We start from the raw sequence: 20,671 nt of genomic DNA on the forward strand, positions 1-20,671 counted from the left end.
TATTCGTTTATGAAGAGCGTAAAGAACTCCAGCAACATTCATGTATAAAGATTAACTCTCTCCTTCCATTTGACTGTATCAAAGGGGGTCTCATGCTTGTGAGTATCTCCTCTCAAGGGTCAGTACCATATTGAAGGTCAACTGAGGGGACCAGAGTGCAGATTATGGGTTGAGCTGATGCAGAAGTTTCTGCATAGTATAAGGCCTGCACTGGTGTGAGAATCTTGGTAGCATTAGGGCTCCAGTGAATGAGATACATGTTTTTCAATTATCTAGAAAAGGGGGGTGGGATAAATCTTAAACTTGTGGTGTGTACACATGGTGAGATTTATCCTTCGATTTTGATTATATAGTCAAAATTGAATCGGTATCGAATAGACATCAAATGAAAATCAAACATGGTTTTAGGCAAGGCATGTCCAAACTATGGCCCTCCAGCTGCTCTGAAACTACAAGTCCCATCATGCTTTGCCACTGTTTGCTAATAGCGGATGCTAAAACTATGGCTAGGCGTGCTGGGATGTGCTGGAGGGCCACAGTTTGGCCAGCCTGTTTTAGGCTTTTGATCCTGATTCAATGTGCACTCTTGTTCAGCTGAAATGGAATAGCCAAGTAGACCGTGCAGCCATGAGTATATAGTCAAAATCGAATGCGTGAGTTTGGCTTGCCCTGCGATTCGATCCCGATTGAGTAGCAAGGCTATCGCACCGTGTGTACACAGCATTACTGTACACGTTATTCTTTTTAGACTGCAATATTAAGTTAAGAAATCTCCATAGTATTTTCCTAAATTACCTCAGATTTAAGAATTGTTTTTATACTTTCTGTGCAACGCTGTGTTATTAACCAGGATTTAAAGCACAGAATGAAGACAAATAATGAATCAAATGCAGAAATCAGTTAATGAGATTTCTGACGAATTGCTAATTCCGTATAATTCCTCGATTAGCCTACCAAAGCAAATCTTTATTGTAAGCAAAGCGAACACAAAGACGCTTACTAGTAATGAACAATCTGCTATAAGCCTGGAGTACATTGAATAACTTGGAGGCAAAATAGAGCAGATTTTCAATAAAGGAAAAGAAAAATCTTTAGTGCTCCTGCAGTGTCAGAGTTGAAGGAACGAAGGCAGAGGCTGCGGAGAAAAGAGCACCGCAATGTTCAACTCTTTCCTCTTTCCTTGGCTACAAACAACTGAAACAGAAAAAAGCCATCGCTCCCTTTGCCAGCTGTTCCTCCTGCCGCTTTCTGTTTTGAATAAGACACGAGGAAACCAATAAAGTACTGCAGGAGGCACAAGGAGCTCAGTAGCTACTAGTTTCTGCTGTTAGCACAGTAGGCTTGGTATACCATGGCTCAGAAGAAAACGCTGGATAGAAGCACATGCTGGCAGCAGCACATTCCAGCACTTTGTTCTGACCCACATTTAATACTGCTGCTTGTAGGAGCACAGATGTGAAACGTAACCTACGAAACCTTATTTAAATGGTAACACTTTCTTAAATGTATCCCTTACATATTGGCACAGCACTTTACAGAAACTATTTAGTCATTCACGTTACTACCTCTCTTAAAGGACTTTATTGTCTACTAGATAAATGGCCGTCAAAATGATGACTTCTATGATGTACTTTCACTTTGAGCTGTGGCAGTTTTTACCTTCACTTTGTGCTGTGACCGTTTTCAGCCCAAAACCTTTCAACCCCACCCCAGTGCCTATCTGCTTCTACCTCCAATCTCTGTCTTCATAGTTCCCTCTATCCATATCCTGCAAGTTTGCATAGATCAGTGTCCCTGCAATAATTGCTTTCACTTTCTGTTATGACGTATTTTAGAACACAGAGGAGAAATTTGGACTGTCGAATGCCCTCTAGTGGTCAGTGGTAGCATTTCACCTCATAGAGGTTAGGAGTAGTTTTATACATATATATATATATATATATATATATATATATATATATATATATATATATATATATTATATTATATTATATTCCCTAGTAGCATACCTTCTATTATTTGAAATAAGACAGTCAGGATTCCTCGTTTGCCTCGTGCTCCTGAGAAGAGCATGGTGTGTGCAAAACGAGGTATGGCCTACCGGGCCATTTTCCATGGTAAGCAGGGCCGGCGCTACCCACTCAGCAGCTCCTGCAAAGCAGGGAGGCGCCATGCTGAAAAGGCGCTGTCTCCCTCCCTGCTCTGCTAAAGCTGCCTCAGCCCTTACTGTCACTGCCTTCTGCATGCCGCCCGCAGCGTCTGTCTAACAGCGGGCGGCAGTATGGAGAGGCTGAGCAGCTCCCTGCATCGTGCACACATTGTCCTCCTCCTGCAACCTACCCCCTCTTCCTCACGGACACTTGCGCTGAGGCATGTAGCGCTGTCTGTGAATGCCTGGATGACATGTCATGTCAGGATCCACCCCCTACCCATTGCCCCCCCCCCCCATCCTCCTTCCCTCTTCTCAGTGTGCTGTGCCAGTGCCGCTGCCAGTCCTCAACACTCCGCCCCCTCTATCTTCTCCCCTCTTCTTCCATCTCCTCCTTCTCTCCCCTCCTTTCCCCCTTAGTCACGAGTGCTGCACATACTTTTTGTACTGCTTTCGAATCGCACACACATTGCATGCATGCCGTGCGATGTGATGCGATGCAATCTAGCCCATAACGTATACGATTCTCGCAGCGTGCATGGGCACATTTGTATGGGGCAGCAATGTGCCTGCAACATTTTGCGGACAAAGCACTGAGATGGTGTATGCATACATGTACATGCACCCGAGACCCCTCAATAGGATCGCATGTTGCATACACTCCCACAATCGGGCTGCAGCTTGTTGCAATGGCAATGTGAAAGGGCGCAAAATGTATGGTTTGCAGGAGGGCGCCGGACACCCTAGCACTGGCGCTGATGGTAAGAACTCTGGTAGCTTCTGGCCATGCCCCCACTCCCTCTGTCTCCCAGGAATAGATGCCGTGTGCATGCACCCATCGGCTTCCCAGCTTCCCCTTCCCTATCAGAGGACACTGCGGCCCTTAGATGGGACAATCCCCAAAAATGTGATTGTCCCGATAAAATCAGGACAGTTGGGATGCATGCCTAGTAAACAGACATACACACACACACACACAAGTGATTTAACCTTTTTAGTATTGATCTGGAGCATAATAGGAAAATAGAGTTTTTATAGGAAACATAACAATACCACTCAGTTGGGTCCTACTTGGGAATCAAACTCCTAACCCTAGTGTGATAGGCAGCGCTATCCACTGTGCCACTGTCCAAACATATATATTACATAGAAATTACTGTTTTAAATAAGCTCTTAGCAGCACCAAATCCTAAAAAAGCATCTGGGCCACCTAACAATAACAATGGAAAGTGATGCAGGGCCAGATACTGTATCCCTTCTACTGTGAATACTCTGGAATAGAGTAATTACCAGTGGCATATACTGTACTTTATATAATGGGTGCAGTGTCACTGCACCTACTGTATATGTCAGTACTGTTTTTTTCAGAGCCCAGCAGTGCTATGGCAGCTCTGCAAAATCCCTGGAAAATGGCATAGGAGACCACACATGGAGGGAGATTGTGGTCGACTCGCAAAGAAGCATTATTTTACTGCTTTGCAAGTCAAGTAACACCGCTTGGCGGGGCAGCAAATGCCCCCCCCCCCCCCTGCTGTACGCCGAATGTCCCTGCAGGCCTGCAAATGGATGTTTTGCATAAACATCTATTTGCAGGCTTGTGTTCGGGCCAGAAACCACTTTCTGGTGCCTTAGATTAGGGGTGCCCTGCTCCAGAAGACAGGTGGCCATGCCCAAAGTTTTCCTGGGTGCACCCAGAATTTTCCTAGGTATGCAGAGGAAACGTAGGGCATTAGTTTGCAAACGCCTGCTGCACGCCCCCCCCCCCCCCCCCCACCCCATGGGTGCGTCACGGCTATGCGTCTCCTAGGCCACCCGCAGTGAAGGCCTGCACATGCACATAAGTGATTATGGGGCAGGTGAACCAGAATCACCCCCATGGCCAATGGGCCCTCACCTCTCTTAATACATCACTGGTATTTAACCATTATCATCGTAGTCATGAAATGTACCCCAGTTCATATGCAAGTGCCTATTGCATGTGATTTTGCACAGGGGCCCCAAAAGTTGCAATATCAAGTAGAATATAGTGACAAACAGGAGACTACCAAAAAGCTGTACATTTACATCCTCCTGGATGTTTCCAGTGCGCTGCCTCTTGTGTGCAGGGCACAGGCTATTGACATCATGGCAGGGCCGGCAACAGAAATCTTGGGGCCCGGTACACGGATATCTCTGGGGCCCCCCTAACCCTTGAGCAAAATATTTTTAGTATACTGCATATTGAGGGGTGTCTGGGTAAGTACCCTTACAGGAATCCAGACGGGTGCCTTTATAAACCATTTATAGGCACTGTACTGCCGCAGCTATGCTTACAGCCATCAGAACTTAGGGGCCCCTCACAGGCTTGGGGCCCGGTATAGGTGTCCCCTTTGACCCCCCCTGTCGCCTGCCCTGCATCATGGAGGGAGACACATAATCAGCCAATCAGCGCCTTTTTCTGAGACCTGGTTCAGAGGCTTTCACACTGCACAACGACCCATGTTTAACCCTTCTTTAAACCCGGTTTTAAATGCTGGGTTGCTCAACTCGGCTCTTTCACACCTCCGCTTGACTCGACAACATCCCGGCAATAACCTGGGTTATTTATGCGATGTGAAAGGGATATCATTGACATGCATTTTCTATTAAATTTTAAGCTTTGTAATCCCATGTAAAATAAGGTGGTGATTCTTCTGACATTATGACAGAACCACAGCTTTAACTTGGGCATGTTTGGGAAGAAATGAAAGATGAAATCTTCAAATTAATTCCTCCATGTTAGCAGTTTGGTTGCTGCTGCCCTGCATACAAAGCAGAAAGAAGCTGCAGACCCCGATGCTGCGTCCCTGAAGCATCTATGCTAGATATTTGCACCGCATAAGTAAATGTTAGCATTGCCTTGTTTATCTGAACTAACGGTTAGCAAATATAATAGCCTAGGAGAAATAAAAATCTGCTTTCTGCCATGCTGTGTAAGAAATTGGCGCCCAAGGCTCACCTGTCAGAGATAGCGCTTTCACATTCAGCTGGTTCTTTACATGAGATCACGGTAAAATATTTATTTATTAGATCCGTTTTCAAAATTAAAAGAATAATTACATATTTCTTGTTTCTTTTATCCACAGCTGCAGTAATGGAAAGATCGCCTCCAGCTGTCAGTTGTGTGATGGGTACTGTTATAATGGGGGCACTTGTCGGCTGGACCCAGAGACAAATATACCTATCTGTGTGTGAGTATCATTTGTGACAATGTATCTCCTGACAATACACTGACTGTGACTGTTGTTAATAAACCAGGGCAACACTGTTACGAGTCTCTCTTCACCTTCTGCTCTGGAACCCGTCAGTAAGAGCAGCAAATGTCTTCCCTGAGATTCCTCATGTTATAAATAAATACAATGCTATCATGTGTCACTACTTTAAAAGTGTAGTATTGTATTTTTAGCTAAAAATGTTCTAAACGGCTTTTCTATAACTGTTTGGTTACATATAGATTGTACATATAGATTATCAGTGGGGTCATAATGATGAAACTCACATTGAATTCAGGAGATCCCTAGAATAGGCAAACCAGATTGTATGTGGGTTAACTATGTAAATAATTCTGCGCATTTGGGATCATTATTAGTATATGGCAAAATGAGTATAGAATGCTATGATTAATCATTATGCCTTGTGCTAAATTAATTACACCAGAACATTAACGAACCACTAAAAAAAAAAAAAAAAAAAAAAAAAATACCTTTTAGCACAAAATTATAAGTTACATATGCAAAAATATCCAATGTTTTCGGAACAGTATACAAAATATTGGCATAAGATTGGAATAAGGAAAAAAAATATGTTTCTTTGGGTTAATCAGATTTACATCAAAGCACATTTGTGCTGTGTGCTGAAACGTGGTGTAACATTTAGCACCCATGTTTGCTTTCATTTTCCAGACTGCTCTAGAAAAATGATGGCTACTTTGGAAGCTGATTGGTTAGTGTAGGTCTCAGCCCATTACTGCCCATGGAATTTATGTCATCTGGTAGTTTGGTATGAATGGAAATAACCCAAGCCTACATGACATTCTTATGGTTTGACATAGTGCCGAATCCCATTTAAAACATATGTATGTGCTTTTAGGGCAAACCTTGAAGCCACAAACGTATTGATGGTAGCTTACATTCAACCCATATTTTCCCATACTAATTTAAATAAGATTTGATTACTTAGGAGGTTGAATACATTAAGATCACTCATAGGGCCTAATTCAGACCTGATCACAGGACAAATTTGTTCTCACAATGGGCAAAACCATGTGCACTGCAGGATAGCCAGATTTCAGTTTGAACACAACTCATCCAAATCTAAATCTCTCTGTAAATATTACATCTGCCCCATCTGCAGTGCACAAGGCTTTGTCCATTTTGAGACATAGTTACCCTTTGACCAAATCTGAATTAGGGGCCTGCTTCTGGTTGACCCACAAAGCTGCAAAATTCACAGCTTTGCGGGACCTCTTAATGCCGCCTGGTGCCCGCACACACACACCAATGCCCCCCCCCCCCCCCACACACACACACACACACACACTAATTTTCCTTGCACGCATGCAATTGAAAGTTTTGCATTCATTCGATGGTCGCCGACCATTCAATGATTTTGCAAATGCTTGCAGATGTAAGACACCTCTCTGGTATCTTACATCTGTGAGCGCCCTGTGCAGAAAGCAAGCAGGCAGCTGACATATGCTAACGTGAACTGCCTGCCCCCTGCATCCGCGTTACAGGTGAATTTTTGCAGTGTGTGTGGTTATCATCTGATTGCTCTAATTGTCCCATTTCACAGCATGAAGCCATATTATTGAGATTCATACTGTATGTGCCATATCTAACAGAGGCCTGAGCCGCTTTACTAATACCCCGTTCACATCGTAAATGCCAGGTCGCACCCGGGATTTACACATGAGTCCATATTTCCTAAAAGCTGAAATCATACTGGGGGCAAGGCGGAGCGGCGGCGCATCAGGCGGGGGAGGAGGCAGCACTGAGATGACTCTGTTGCCACCTCCATAGATGTGAACGGGACTCAGGTTGCTTGACCTGGGTTACCAGTTCACTATGCCCAACAACCCAGGTCCAACCCGAGAATAACATTTATTTAATCACAGGTCGTATCGAGGATATTCTACATGGTCCTTTCACACCTCATGCCGACCCGGATTAATTGTGTGGTGTGAAAAGGGTGTAACTTGTAAAGAGGGCTTTATGAATAATATCATCATTAAACTGCATTTTCCACCTGTCCTGATCATCTTTTAACTAGTCCAAATATAATGGTGTGAGAAATTAATTGCCACAAAGTAAGTTTTTGTGTATTGCATCACTGTGTCACTGAAATGGACAAAAGCAGGTGAGTAATTTCCCATTCACACTAGCCTTTTATCCAGAGTTGGCCCTGGGAACAACCTGGGTGTAGTGCTGGTGTGAATAGGTCCTAGGCCCTTGATGGCTAACCTTGACACTTCAGATGTTTTTAAACTACATATCCCAGCATGCTCTGCTTCAGTTTTGCTATTTTGGCCATGCTAAACCTGATGCAGAGCATGCTGGGATGTGTAGTTTAAAAAAATCTGGAATGTCAAGGTTAGCCATAAAGGCCCTAGACCAAAATCCTGGGAGCAATGCCCTGGCATTTCAACCCTGCTAGCTACCAGTGTTGCTCCTGGGATCCTCCCGGGGTATGGTGCAATGTGAACGGGTAACCCAGGTCGAGCAACCCAGGTCCTGTTTAAAGTGTTGAGGAGGCAGCAGTGTCAGCTCCAAGCCCTGCCTCCTCCCCCACCCCTTGACAATGCACAGTTGCGGGGGCGGGGAGAGCTCTTGGAATGGACCCGTGTCCTAATCCTGGGAGCGACCCCGGCATTTGCAGTATGAGTGGGGTATAAATCAGGGCCATCTTAACAATATAGTGGGCCCAGGTGCAAAATAATTTGAGGGTCTCCCCTCCTCCTCACAACCCCCCTCCACCCACCCACTGGATAACTACATCAAGCTCCCAGCAGCGGGTGGCTGGGAGCTTGATGTAGTAATCCAGGCTGCGAGGGTCTGTCCAGGCAGCGGCAATTCAGACCTTGATGTATCGATATTTGCGGCCAGGCAGGAAGTGCTGCAGATTTTTAAAAGACTGGCCGGACACTGATTGGCTCAGCGTCCGGCTAATCAGCGTCCGGCCAGTCTTTTCAAAAACAGCAGCACTTCCCGCTCAACAAATAGTGCTACATCACTCTACCTGGTCGGACGCCGCTTACAGCCGCTGCACAGATCCCTGCCACCCACCGCCATTCCCCAGGACATTGCCGTCTTCCCCATTGGGGTGGGCCCCTACAACTGCCCATTAAGCCCAATGGGAAAGACAGCCCTGGTATAAATCCTTGAAAGAACACCGAATTAATGAAATATTAATTTGAAAAAGTATTTGCCAAGATAAAACAAACAAGGATCCACAACTAAACTCAGCAGCCGGTGGTATATTGACTTACTCTCTGAAAAAACTTCTAGAAGTGGAAGGACGGCAAGATTTATACAACATAGAATGTATAGAACAAGCAAGGAGTGGTTATATAATGTATTAAGAATTTTTAAATAATTCTAGGTCCTGTGTCCTAATAAACAAGAAACAAAATACAGAAACTACTGTAATTTTACTGCAATTAAGTTGCACACCACAGGAGATGTTGCCCAGTATTGGTCATCAAATAGTCTAAAAATGTGCTATTTTGTGGCTTGTTTGATTTAAAACCAAATACAATGATTTTGTCACTCCATTTATGGCCATTTATAGAAAAACATTCTAAACCGCAGTTCTATTATGCTGAAATAAGAAAAGTTAGGCTATATGGAATATCTTTCCTAATGGAAGGAATTAGAAACATTTACATACAGTATACACACAGGGACTGATGATAAATAAGTTCTACAACAATTTGCATGCTTTTTCTGCTGTGCATGAAAGCCAATGCATGCATATGCACAATTGCTGACTTGCATCTGATAAGGGGGAGGGAAAGCAGTATTCTAAATTAGGCTGAGTACAGTACAGGTGGGGTAAAGCAAAAATGCATGCCTTGTAAACCTGTGGTTACAGTGATATACATCTGATAGGAAGAGTATCTTGTACACTTGCTACATGGCAGCAGCAATTCATGCTGATAACTGGTGAACATGCCTTCGATGCCAAAGCATAAGCATATTGAGATGGGCAAGGGACTGCTGACTATATATATATAAAAGGAAGATATTCACAGCGCTTCACTTTTTCCACATTTTGTTATGTTACAGCCTATTTCAAAATGGAAAATTAATTTTTCCTCAAAATTCTACACACGATACCCAAAAATGAAACTGTGATTTTTTTTTATTAAAAATAAAAAAAATAAGAAATGACAAGTACATAAGTATTCACAGCCTTTGCCATGAAGTTAAAAATACTGATCATCCTTGAGATGTTCCTACAGCTTAATTGGAGTCCATCTGTAATAAATTCAGTTGATTGGACATGATTTCGAAAGGCACACATCTGTTTAGAACAGGCATGTCCAACGTTGGCCCTCCAGATGTTTTGAAACTACACATCCCAGGATGCTTTGCAATAGTTTTAGCATTCTCTAATAGCAACACTGTGGCAAAGCATGCTGGGATGTGTAGTTTCAAAACATCTGGAGGGCCAACGTTGGACATGCCTGGTTTAGAAGGTCGCACACTTGACAGTGCATGTCAGAGTACAAACCAAGCATGAAGTCAAAGGAATTGTCTGTAGACATCCGAGACAGACTTGTGTCGAGGCACAAGTCTGGGGAAGGGTACAGGAAAATACCTACTGCTTTGAAGATTCCAATGAGCACAGAGGCCTCCATCATCCGTAAATGGAAGAAGTTCAGAACCACTAGGACCACCAGCTGGTCGGCTGTCTAAACTCAGTTATCAGGAGAGAAGAGCCCTAGTCAGGGAGGTGATCAAGGTGTCCAAGAACCCAATGGTCACTCTGTCAGAGCTACAGCATTCCTGTAAAAAGGAAGACCTTTCAGAAGGACAACCATCTTTACAGCAATCCTCCAATCAGGCCTGTTTGGAAAGTGGCCAAATGGAAGCCACTCTTTATAAATAACATGGCAGCCCACCTGGAGTTTGCCAAAATGCACCTGAAAAACTCTCAGACCATGAGAAAAAAAAATTCTCTGGTCTGATGAGACAAAGATTGAACTCTTTGGTGTGAGTTTGGAGGAAACCAGGCACCAAGGCCAATACCATCCCCACAGTGAAGCATGGTGGTAGCAGTACCAGGACGCTTCCCATCCGACCTGATGAAGCGTGATAGGTACTGCAAAGAGGAATGGGCGAAACTTCCCAAAGATACTGTGGGGGGAATTTACTAAGGGAAATTAGTAAAAAATAGGTGTATTCGTATCCAGAAATACACCTATTCTTTACACATTCATATTTTCAGGGTTTACTATCACGAAAATACGGCAATTCATATTGATGGGACATTCTTATTTTTGTTTACAAATACGAATGTATACACCATCGTTAGAATATGACAGGAATTACCATTCAAAAGAATGGTGATTCCTAATTTATTAAGCGGCTGTATTAAAATACGACTGCTAATTAGTGGTAAACGGCCGCTAATTGCCGGCCAAATACGCCAGGAAAATATACTTCATTTTTCTGACATATTTGGCAGAAGCCTGCACGGATCAGTTGATTCTGTTTTGAAAACAGATGTGGCAAAAAGTAGTCATCCCTAACTCGCCTTACCGTCTCAACAGTTTTCTCTGCTCTGTATGGTTTTGTGCTATTATGTCTAACTGCAGAGCTGTAATAGTAGCTGTGGGGGGACCAGAACTGGTAGCAGGACCTGTATCAGAACTGGTATCCAAACCGACACCAGTACCAGAACTCAGACCGGCACCAGAACCTGTATCAGAAGTGTCAACTACACATTGAATAAGTTCCTGATGTTTTTCTAACTCCAACTTGACAAAATGGTAAAAAAGTCGAGAAACACACATTTTGACTGACGAGAGAAACGAAAACCAAAACTGTCGAGATGGATTTGACAATTGGAAAAAATGAATAGGTGAAAGCAATACGACTACTTTTTCTGTTGGAAAAGAAGAGGATCTTGACAAAACCACACATTTGACCGGGATAGAATACCCCCTTATGTGTGGTCTACATTTCTGAGGACCATTTATTCCATCTTCTGATTAAAGATTAAAAGTCTCCGTGGGTGCCGGCCATACCCACATTGAATTGAATGCATTCAGACAAGGACACCATGATCAGCTGTTCCATCACCTGGTTGATCCTGCCAGTAGCATATGCTTGTCTCAAAGATTAAGCCATGCACGTGTAAGTACACACGGCCGGTACAGTGAAACTGCGAATGGCTCATTAAATCAGTTATGTGCGACCAGTAAAGTGCGACTGCCAGTGTGTGTGTGTGTGTGTGTGTGTGTGTATATATATATATATATATATACACAAATCAGTGTGCTGTTCAACGTTTGAATGAAATGTAGGTACTTGTTTCCTAGCACGGTGCCACCAATTTTAATTGTATGCAATCGGGTTGCAAAAATCGGGTCAATCGCATTGCATGCAACCAAAGTGCATGCGATGCGATTGACCCGACCGACCCGATTTTACATTGGCCCCAATGTTAAATGCCTCCCAGACCCCATTTTTCATTGTATACCCCCCCATTGTTACTGCCACGCCACGATCAACGTGAACCCAAAGCGTGACGAGCGCTGCGAGCCCGCGAGGGGCGCGGTACGCGTCCTCCAATCTTTTCATACCCCCACTATCCACGTCGGCATGGAGTTGATGTTATATAGTGTGGCGAGCGCAGCGAGCCACCGAGCCCGAAGCGTGGCGAGCGCAGCGAGAATTACTTCAGACGTATTACATGTCCGCTCGCCAGGCTTCCGGCTCGGTGGCTCGCTGCGCTCGCCACACTATATAAAATCAGCTCCATGCCAACGTGGATAGTGGGGGTATGAAAAGGTCTGAGGACACGTTCCGCCACCCCTCGCGGGCTCCCTGCACTTGCCAAGCTTCGGGTTGGCGTTCATCGTGGGGTGGCGTTAACAATGGGGGGGCATTTGACATACAAATTACCCATCTGAATGGCTATACAATGAACAATTGGGTATGGGGGGCCATTTAACATTGGTTCCTATGTAAAATCGGGTCCTTCGCATTGGTCGCATCGCAAGCCATTATAATGGCATGCGATGGACCCGATTTTAAATGGCCATTTAACATTACATACAATGTAAAATCGGGTCGGTCGCATCGCATGCCATTATGATGGCATGCGATGGACCCGATTTTTACATTGTCGGGAAAGCTGTTAAAAAGCCCGAAATCGGGTCAGTCGGATCCCATTGCATACCTTAAGTTAAGGTATGCGATAGGACCCGACGGGTGCCGTGCTAGGAAACAAGTACCGAAATTTATGTAATATTTAAGATGAATTTACACCCATCCTACCAACATGTCTGCAATATCCTCATACTTCTTTCATGTTGCATTGGCTGGAATAAAATAGCCATTTAATATACATGTCCTTGCATGTTCCGCAAACACTGTATTCCCCTAAGATCAAAAGATAATATCTTGTAAGCATTATTTTTTAAGGGGTGTTGAAGTTCACTTTTGAGGAAGGATGAAAATAAAAAAGGTTAGGAGGTTAATTGCCTTTTTTCCATTTAGTCTGTACTCTGAGCAGGCCATCAAGGTGAAACGATGTTAACTATGTTACATCTATACTTATCCCATTAAATGTATCACCATCGACCAACAGCCTCTCACTCATTCCTGTCATGAGAGCAGAGGAGAAATAAAAAGCCATAGGTATAAAACAATCCAAACAAAAGATTGAACAAAGGCATTTGAAAGGTGTTGAGTAAATGTATTACTGTTGGCAGCTGATATTCAATCATTGTGTTACTTCGCCACTTATTCTTTCAGACTTTTGTGAAATGTGACCTACAAAATAGCCACAGAGAAGAGAGTAATAAGTACTAGTTTTACCAAAACAATAACTATGAAACAAGTTGCTTGTTGTACATAAAAAAACCCCATCACACGTAGTTTTCCCAAACTATAAAACAAGAAAACAAAACCAAATTGGAAGAAATGACTTGCAAAGCAAATCATAACAGCAACATTGGAAACAGCTATATTATGGCAAGAAATGTAAACATGTTTATTGTTGTACAGCAATCAATTTGTAAAATGTAAAAATTTGACAAAAATATATTGTAATGCTTTTTGTTATTTTTTTTTTTTTACATTTCCCTGTGGTCAACTCAATGCAAAGCAATTGATTTGTGTGCTGAACCAATATTCAGGGGGTGGAGCCTATTTATTCACTAAGAAAGCATGCCTTGGTGATGTCACTAGTTCCTAGTGAATTGATTGGCTGTTTATTGATTCAGTGCAGAAAAAGGCTTCCTTCATGCCCTCTATACATATGTATTAATGAAATGTGAACACAATGTGCACATTTGAATATTTAGATCTATTCTAGAACAGTTTAGCTCATTTACACAATTTTTAATGTGCCATACATTTTTTTTTAATGACATACATTACAACACATTGGAAAAGGCAGACTATTTATTGGAGTTGTGTCTTACTGAAATTCTACAGATGCTCTATGGGGTTTAAAAGTCAGCGCTGTGACCAGAAAATGAACCCTTGTGATTACTACTGTCAGAATGAGGGAATTTGCACTTTAACAGCGTTTAATGAACCGAAATGCAAGTAGGTTTAACCTTTCATTTAACGCTGTTCTTTGTTTGACACCATTTTTGTTGATCATTTGGTACTTTATTTTAAGCCATGAATAACATGTGTCTCACATATTTACATATTTTGTTTGAGCTCAGGACAAATTCTGCAATGTGTGGTACATTCTACAATGAGTTGATATAGCTATATTTCACAATGGTCCATTCATTAGCTTTCACATATGTCATGCCATAACTTCATTTCAGGTGGAGTATTTTGTGAAACATATTAGCCAGCTATAGTTAGGATTGCTTGGAATTTCATAAAGAAAATGTGTTACAGTTTAGCTGGAACATTTCATTAAAATGAAGGCATAAAGCGGTGCTATCCCACAATGCACCTGGGACATAACATTTGTACACTTAGGGGCAGATTTATTAAGCTTGGAGAAGAGATAAACTGGAGATAAAACTGAGAAAAGGTAAAAGGAGACAAAGCACAGCCAATCAGCTGTGTTTGAAAAAGACAGTTGGGAGTTTATTGGCTGGTGCTTTATCTCCTTTAACCTTTTCTCCGCTTTATCTCCAGTTTATCTCTTCTCCAAGCTTAATAAATCTGCCCCAAAGTCTAAGTGGGCAGTGCTAATATTGCATGACTGACTCCATTTTGTCCAAGTAAGCCATTTGTTTCAACAAAACACTGTATATGATGCTAAAACTGTGAGGGATATTCTCAAAAGTGGCAGTAAAGGTTTTATGTTTGGTATTTCATCTTATCTTTAAAATGGTTATATATTTTGACACATTTTATAGATTATAAATAAATATAGGCAAATATGTCATGAAATAGTCAAAAAAATTATTTATGCTGGGAAATAAGGTGCAAATAAGATTTTTTTATCCGTGATTGTAACACATTGCTGCATTCGAGAATATCCCTGGGTTTTAGTTAAGATTATCAGCATTTTCAGTCAGTTTGTGGTACAAACAGCATGCAACATAAATAGTTACAGTATATCATTCATTTAGTAAATTTATGTTTTTCATTATCTTGTTTTATCCAGTTTAAACAAATATGGAATGCTTTGAAGCAAAAGTTGCTTTATATTGTAATCTTGCAATTGTTTATATCCAAAAAAATTTTAAAAATCTGGATTCTGGGTAATATGGCTACTTTTCAGAAAAGTTTTTCCATGTCAAAATCACTGCAGAAGCAACACTATGTACTGTTGCAGAACATTAAGGGTGGTATCCAAGTACCTGCAATCGCTGATTGTGGGGATTGACTTACCGGGGGGCTATCCAATTAGCAACCATAAACCGACACATACAATGGCATATTGGGGAAATCTCCAGAAGCAGACCAGCTTTCCCTCTAATACAGAGCTGCTGAAAACACACGTTTGACTGAACGTGTGTTTTTGGAAGAAAATTTTCTTTTTATGGAGCAATCTAATTGGATAGCCAGGTAAAAAAAAAAAACAAAAAAAAACAGAAGTTGTTTGCTCCCAATGTTTTATTGGGAGCAATTGGATAAGCTGTAGATAGCCAATCTTGCCTATTGCCTAAATATATCAGGATTGATTTATCAATTACAAAATTGAATGTAAGAATTTATTGCTTGAAATAAAAAAAATACCATTAAACTCATGCAGTTAAAATATTGCAATTCATAGAGGGACATTTACTAAAGCTTCTAAAAAATTAATGTTGACTTCTCTATTGTATCTTAGAAAATAATATAATTTTTAGAAGCTTTAGTAAATTTCCCCCAAAGTATGCATAAAAAGTAATCAGAAGTGATCCGAAATAAACTTTAGTCTATCAGACAATGTTATGTGTGTGGAGTTTGTATGTTCTCGCTAAGGCTTGCATGGGTTTCTTTCTGTTGCTGCAGTGTCCTCCTAGACTCTATTAATTGGCTTCTTACAAATTAATCCCAGTACTGCACATGCATGTTTGTGTGTATGCGCTTATACAGTATGTCATAGAATAGACTGTAAGCAGGAATGGAACTGTCATTGGTGCAGCAAGTGCAGTGCATTTGGGTTTGAGGACTAAGGGATCACTGCTGCTCCTGTCTCCCTCTTCCTGACACCTATTTTTGTGCCTATCACACTCTGACTTACTCTCCCTGTCACCCTCTGCCTCACCCAGTCTCTCCCTATCACCCTCTATCATGCCTCTTCCTGTTAACCACTGATATGCTGCATATTGTAAACTTGGTTTGGGGTGGAAGAGGGGGCCCTAAATATTTTTGCACCTAGGTCCCCCCACCCACAAGTTCTACCACTGACTTAGTGGATAAATTCAGGAGGAATGGGTTGGAAATTAGTTCCATCACCTCTAATGGTAGGGGGAACTGATTTCCATAACTACCACAGTAATTCCAACAGAAAAGCCTGTCCCAGAGGCTTTTTCTTCTGGCACGGCGTATGTGATGTCATGCCATCACCGCTGCTAAAGTGAAGAAGAGCCACTAAGAGGAGCAGGCTCTGTGCTTGTTGAAGACAGGTGAGAGGAGACTGGAGGAATTAAGAGGTGGGGAAGATGCTGGAGCGACACAGGTCATGTAACTGCTGAGGGACATGGACAGATGGACATTATGTGTATAACGGACACTACAGTGTAATTTATTATGAATCAAGGGTACTACATGTGGCGTAATGTGTATATGATTGTACTACTGTGTGTTGTCTTTTTACATGGCGATACTATTGTGTGACCACACTACTTTTTTGTGGGACCATTATCCCTTTATGGGAGGTAATTTCCCAGCCACTGGTCTGTCTAATGAGGTGGGGGTGGGGGTTTTAAGGGGAAGGAGTTCCAACACCTCTCCAGGACCCCTTTAAGCCCTGCACTGACTGTAAGCTTAACGTCTTTGCAGTCCATTTTTTTTGCAATTCAAACTTTTATTTTTTTTCCCTGCTACTTACACTAGGGCTGTTGAGCTTGCCTAGACTTTGGACCTGAAAGGGTTAAGTAGGGCTTAGATTGATGTGGAAATAGAATTTCCTCTGTGAAAACAAAGATATAAGAGCACCCTTCATCAGCGTTTCACTATCAGAATACTACTTTCCTTTTATATATATATATATATATATATATATATATATATATATATATATATATATATATGTCACAGTCGAATCAGGATTCATCAAAATTTGATCAGCATCATAGGTCCAAGAGAAATAGGGTCATAGCGTAACACAGTCACAAGTCTTCATAACATAAAACATATCAAATTATTAAGATAACAATAAGCAGCACACACCACAAAGCATCCAAAATGGTAGTGAATGGCTGTAAAATTTATTACCGGAGATGGTGGAACTGTTTAGTGAAGAACAGTCCAAATGAGATTGTATATAACAGAGCAGCAGCCCTGGCAGCCGGCAACTGGATCATTCCCATAGGTAAAACAGTCTGCAGTTATCGCTCCACCGGGAACCCAATGCGTTTCAACCAATATAAGGTCTTTTTCAAGGCTCCTAGGTATGTGCTTCCTCCAAAAGTCCCAGTTTAAATACCCTATTCCCATAATACTGTACTTCCACCTGTAATGTCTCTAGGCACCAGGCCGGAAGTCTAGCATTGTCATGGTAAATTGTCTCTAGTCCAGAAGGTCAGTTGACCGTAAGTTTGGTCTCTTCCCTTGAACGGCTGATGCTCTATTGTGCCATCTGCTTCAGAAGCATCCCACTTAGTCTCTATTACATATAGTCAAGATAGACTTGTCTACAAAGTCTATTTAGCTATGGGATACTGACACCGTGGGGCCACACATTGGGATCATATTGAGATATCATGTGGCTGAACACTGTGAGATTTTTGACTAACTTGCTGCGCGATTTTAACTATATAGTCAATTTGATAGCCAAAATTGCACCATGTGTACACAGCTTAAGGCTGTCTGCATCTGCACTCCTGAAGACCCCACACAGGCAGACCACTGTGCTACATGTCACTAATTCCTGTGATTGTAGGATGGAAATACATTAGTTAAAAAGCTACCAAAGTAGATTTTCAGGATAGGATTTTGTCAAAGACAGCATTTGAATTACTTTCCAATGGAAGAGAATGGTGAATGTGACATAGCTGCTGGAATAAAGTACAATGACAATTTAAGAATAATTGACACATTGATGCACAGAGCCAGCAGTACATTGAGTTGTACAGATGCTACTAATGCAGGCCTCCCTATCATTCAGCTTCTGCCGAATTTCATCTGACATCCACTGGCATGTACCACCAGTGATATAGTATTATCAGCTAATTTACTGACATGTTCTTTTTGATTAAAACCTAATTTATTGGAACTTGCAGCGTAGAATACTTATATAATCTATGTGTCTCCATATTATAAGAACAGGTTATTCATACAGTGTAACAAGACATAGTTGTTTTGAATTTATGAAACATTTAATGGTTTATAATGATGTCAGGTCATTATGCTAGTATGGTCCTCCCTGAAAGTAAACATTGGTCATACCAGTTTCATTTGGTTCTGTGGCAACAGCTAATTCTTTATTTGTCAGAGATCTTATGTTCATCATTTTGAGAAAGTGGAGATATGGCCCAAGAACAAGTGAAGAAGTAGCCCAGTTTTACAATCAGGAATGTTTGTGTGTGTGTTCAACTGAAAATAAGTTGCCATACATTGCATTGAGACCCATTCATAGTAGCCATCTGGCTAGTACCAGTGTTGGTTACTTTGATTTATTTAGTTTGCAGCATTTTAATGCACTCACCCTACAAAAATAGAAACTTGTGTAGTTTATATGATTTGGCCTGGCCCACCAATCCGTGGCACCCCTGCAAGATCCTCATGACATCCTGGGTGTCTTGGCACACAATTTGGAAGCCACTGCCCTATGGGGAGAATGACTGCCAGAGAGGGATCTACTGATCTCTTTCCAGCATCCTATATCATTTTCCATTTCCAGTGATTGCAGTTTTCTTATATTACTGTATATGCCCTGTGTCCCAGTGATAACCATCACTTTCCTACCAACCTCTTTACAGGCACTGTTTCCAATGTGATTTGCTGTTTAAGAGAGAAGTTCTTGTTAAAAGTCACATAAAAGTAACTTCTTATTGGTGCAATATATTTGATTTATTAGAATTTGAATTTCATGGCCGGCAAGAACCATTTGGCCCATCTAGTCTGCCCCTCTTCTAACCATACTGTTACTGCAAACACTTTTTGATTGTTATTTCTTTGTAAAGATATATACTTATGTTAATATTTAAATTGCTATTCTCTATTAGCCTTTACTATCTTTGATGGGAGGCTATGCTACTTGTCCACTACCCTTGAAGTTATTTTTCTCAAATTTCCACTGAACCACCCTCTCTCCAGTTTCAAGGGCATGACCTCATGTTCGATCATTTCTCTAACTTTGAGGAATGTTTCCTCCCTGGACTTTAAACCCTTTACTGTACACAGTATGTTTGAAAATCTCTATCATGTCCCCCATTCCCCTTCTCGGCTGCAAACTATACATATTGAGATTTTCGTCTTTGCGGTTTGATTTTGTAATGCTGCCTACAGTATGTGCCATTTTAGCTGTCCTATACCATTTATGCTTTTCAGGCAGGGACATATTGTCAAGAGAGGCAGTGCTTCCCTTGTCATATTGTTTAAAATAATACAAATAATATACCTACAGTATGACATATATGGGGGAAATTTACTAAAGGAAATTTGTAAAAAAATAGGTGTATTTGTACCCAGAAATACACTTATTTTTGACATTTACTATCCCGAAAATACGGCAATTCATAGTCGTATTGATGTGCTATCAACACGAATACGAATTGCCATATTTTCGGGATTGTAAATGTCAAATATAAGTGTATTTCTGGATACAAATACACCTATTTTTTACAAATTTCCTTTAGTAAATTTCCCCCTATGTGTCAGAAGTATTTTCTTTCTATTATTTTACCAATTTGTACCCTGTAAAATAGTTTGGGAGGCACAGATAAGCATGCCTACCAAACAACTGTATAAGGGGATGAAGCGCCGGGAGTGGAGCTGGGAGCAGGGCTAAGTCATGGGCTAAAAAAGCCCATTAATATAAATGGTAAATGCAGCACTTCTAGAAATGCTTCATTGACAGGGGCTGCAGTGATTGTACAGCAAATCCAGCTGCTGTCAAATCACAACAGCCCCTGTCAATAAAGCTTCTAGAGCAGTGGTTCTCGACCTTGGTCCTCAGGGTTCTCCGCTCCCTGCACGTGACGTTTTGCTCACCCCTGGTGAGCATTGTATTTTTCTTTTTTTCACAGGGGCTGGGGGGGTGCGAGGGGGTGGTGTGGTGGTGGGTGCCGCGAGGCGTGTCAGTGGTGGCCGCAGGGGGTTTAAGGTTGGGGGTATCAGTGGTGGCCAGTGGGGGGGCTGGGGAGTTGGCAGCCACAGTGAGTGGTCATGCCTCGCTGGTCTCCACCACCGTACGTCATTCTTTTCAGGGTGTTCTGCCACCAACAAAAAATTGACCCCTTAAAGTACTGTACATGTTCTGTACTGTATATTGTTGATAAAAAAAAAAAAAAACTGCCAGCACATCACTAAATGAAATGGAGAATAAAGAGATAAATGGATTTTAGCCACTTGAAAACAGATCGCATGTGATATTAAAGTGCTTATGATAAATTGATTGCTATTTGTACAAATATGAATTTTATTAAATTGCACTATCCTTTAATGTTCCAAACTACAAATGCATGCTTCTGTGAATCAG

At 41.7% G+C, this 20,671-nt stretch overlaps 1 protein-coding gene across 4 annotated transcripts in view; it reads left to right on the plus strand.

Moving 5' to 3' along the window:
* The window catches only part of LRP1B (LDL receptor related protein 1B), a 1,445,580-nt gene that overhangs the window by 1,400,032 nt on the left and 24,877 nt on the right, over nt 1-20,671 (plus strand). For 2 of the 4 annotated variants that reach the window (XM_083153866.1, XM_083153867.1), the window contains 2 exons: nt 5,254-5,358; nt 13,840-13,953. In XM_083153866.1, the coding sequence (XP_083009992.1) occupies nt 5,254-5,358; nt 13,840-13,953 (219 nt within the window). The remainder of the gene's footprint in view (nt 1-5,253; nt 5,359-13,839; nt 13,954-20,671) is intronic. The other 2 variants (XM_083153869.1, XM_083153870.1) reach the window with 1 other exon arrangement.

The sequence above is a fragment of the Crinia signifera genome, chromosome 7 (genome assembly GCF_055691185.1).
Source record: "Crinia signifera chromosome 7, ASM5569118v1, whole genome shotgun sequence".
Lineage (NCBI taxonomy): Eukaryota > Metazoa > Chordata > Amphibia > Anura > Myobatrachidae > Crinia > Crinia signifera.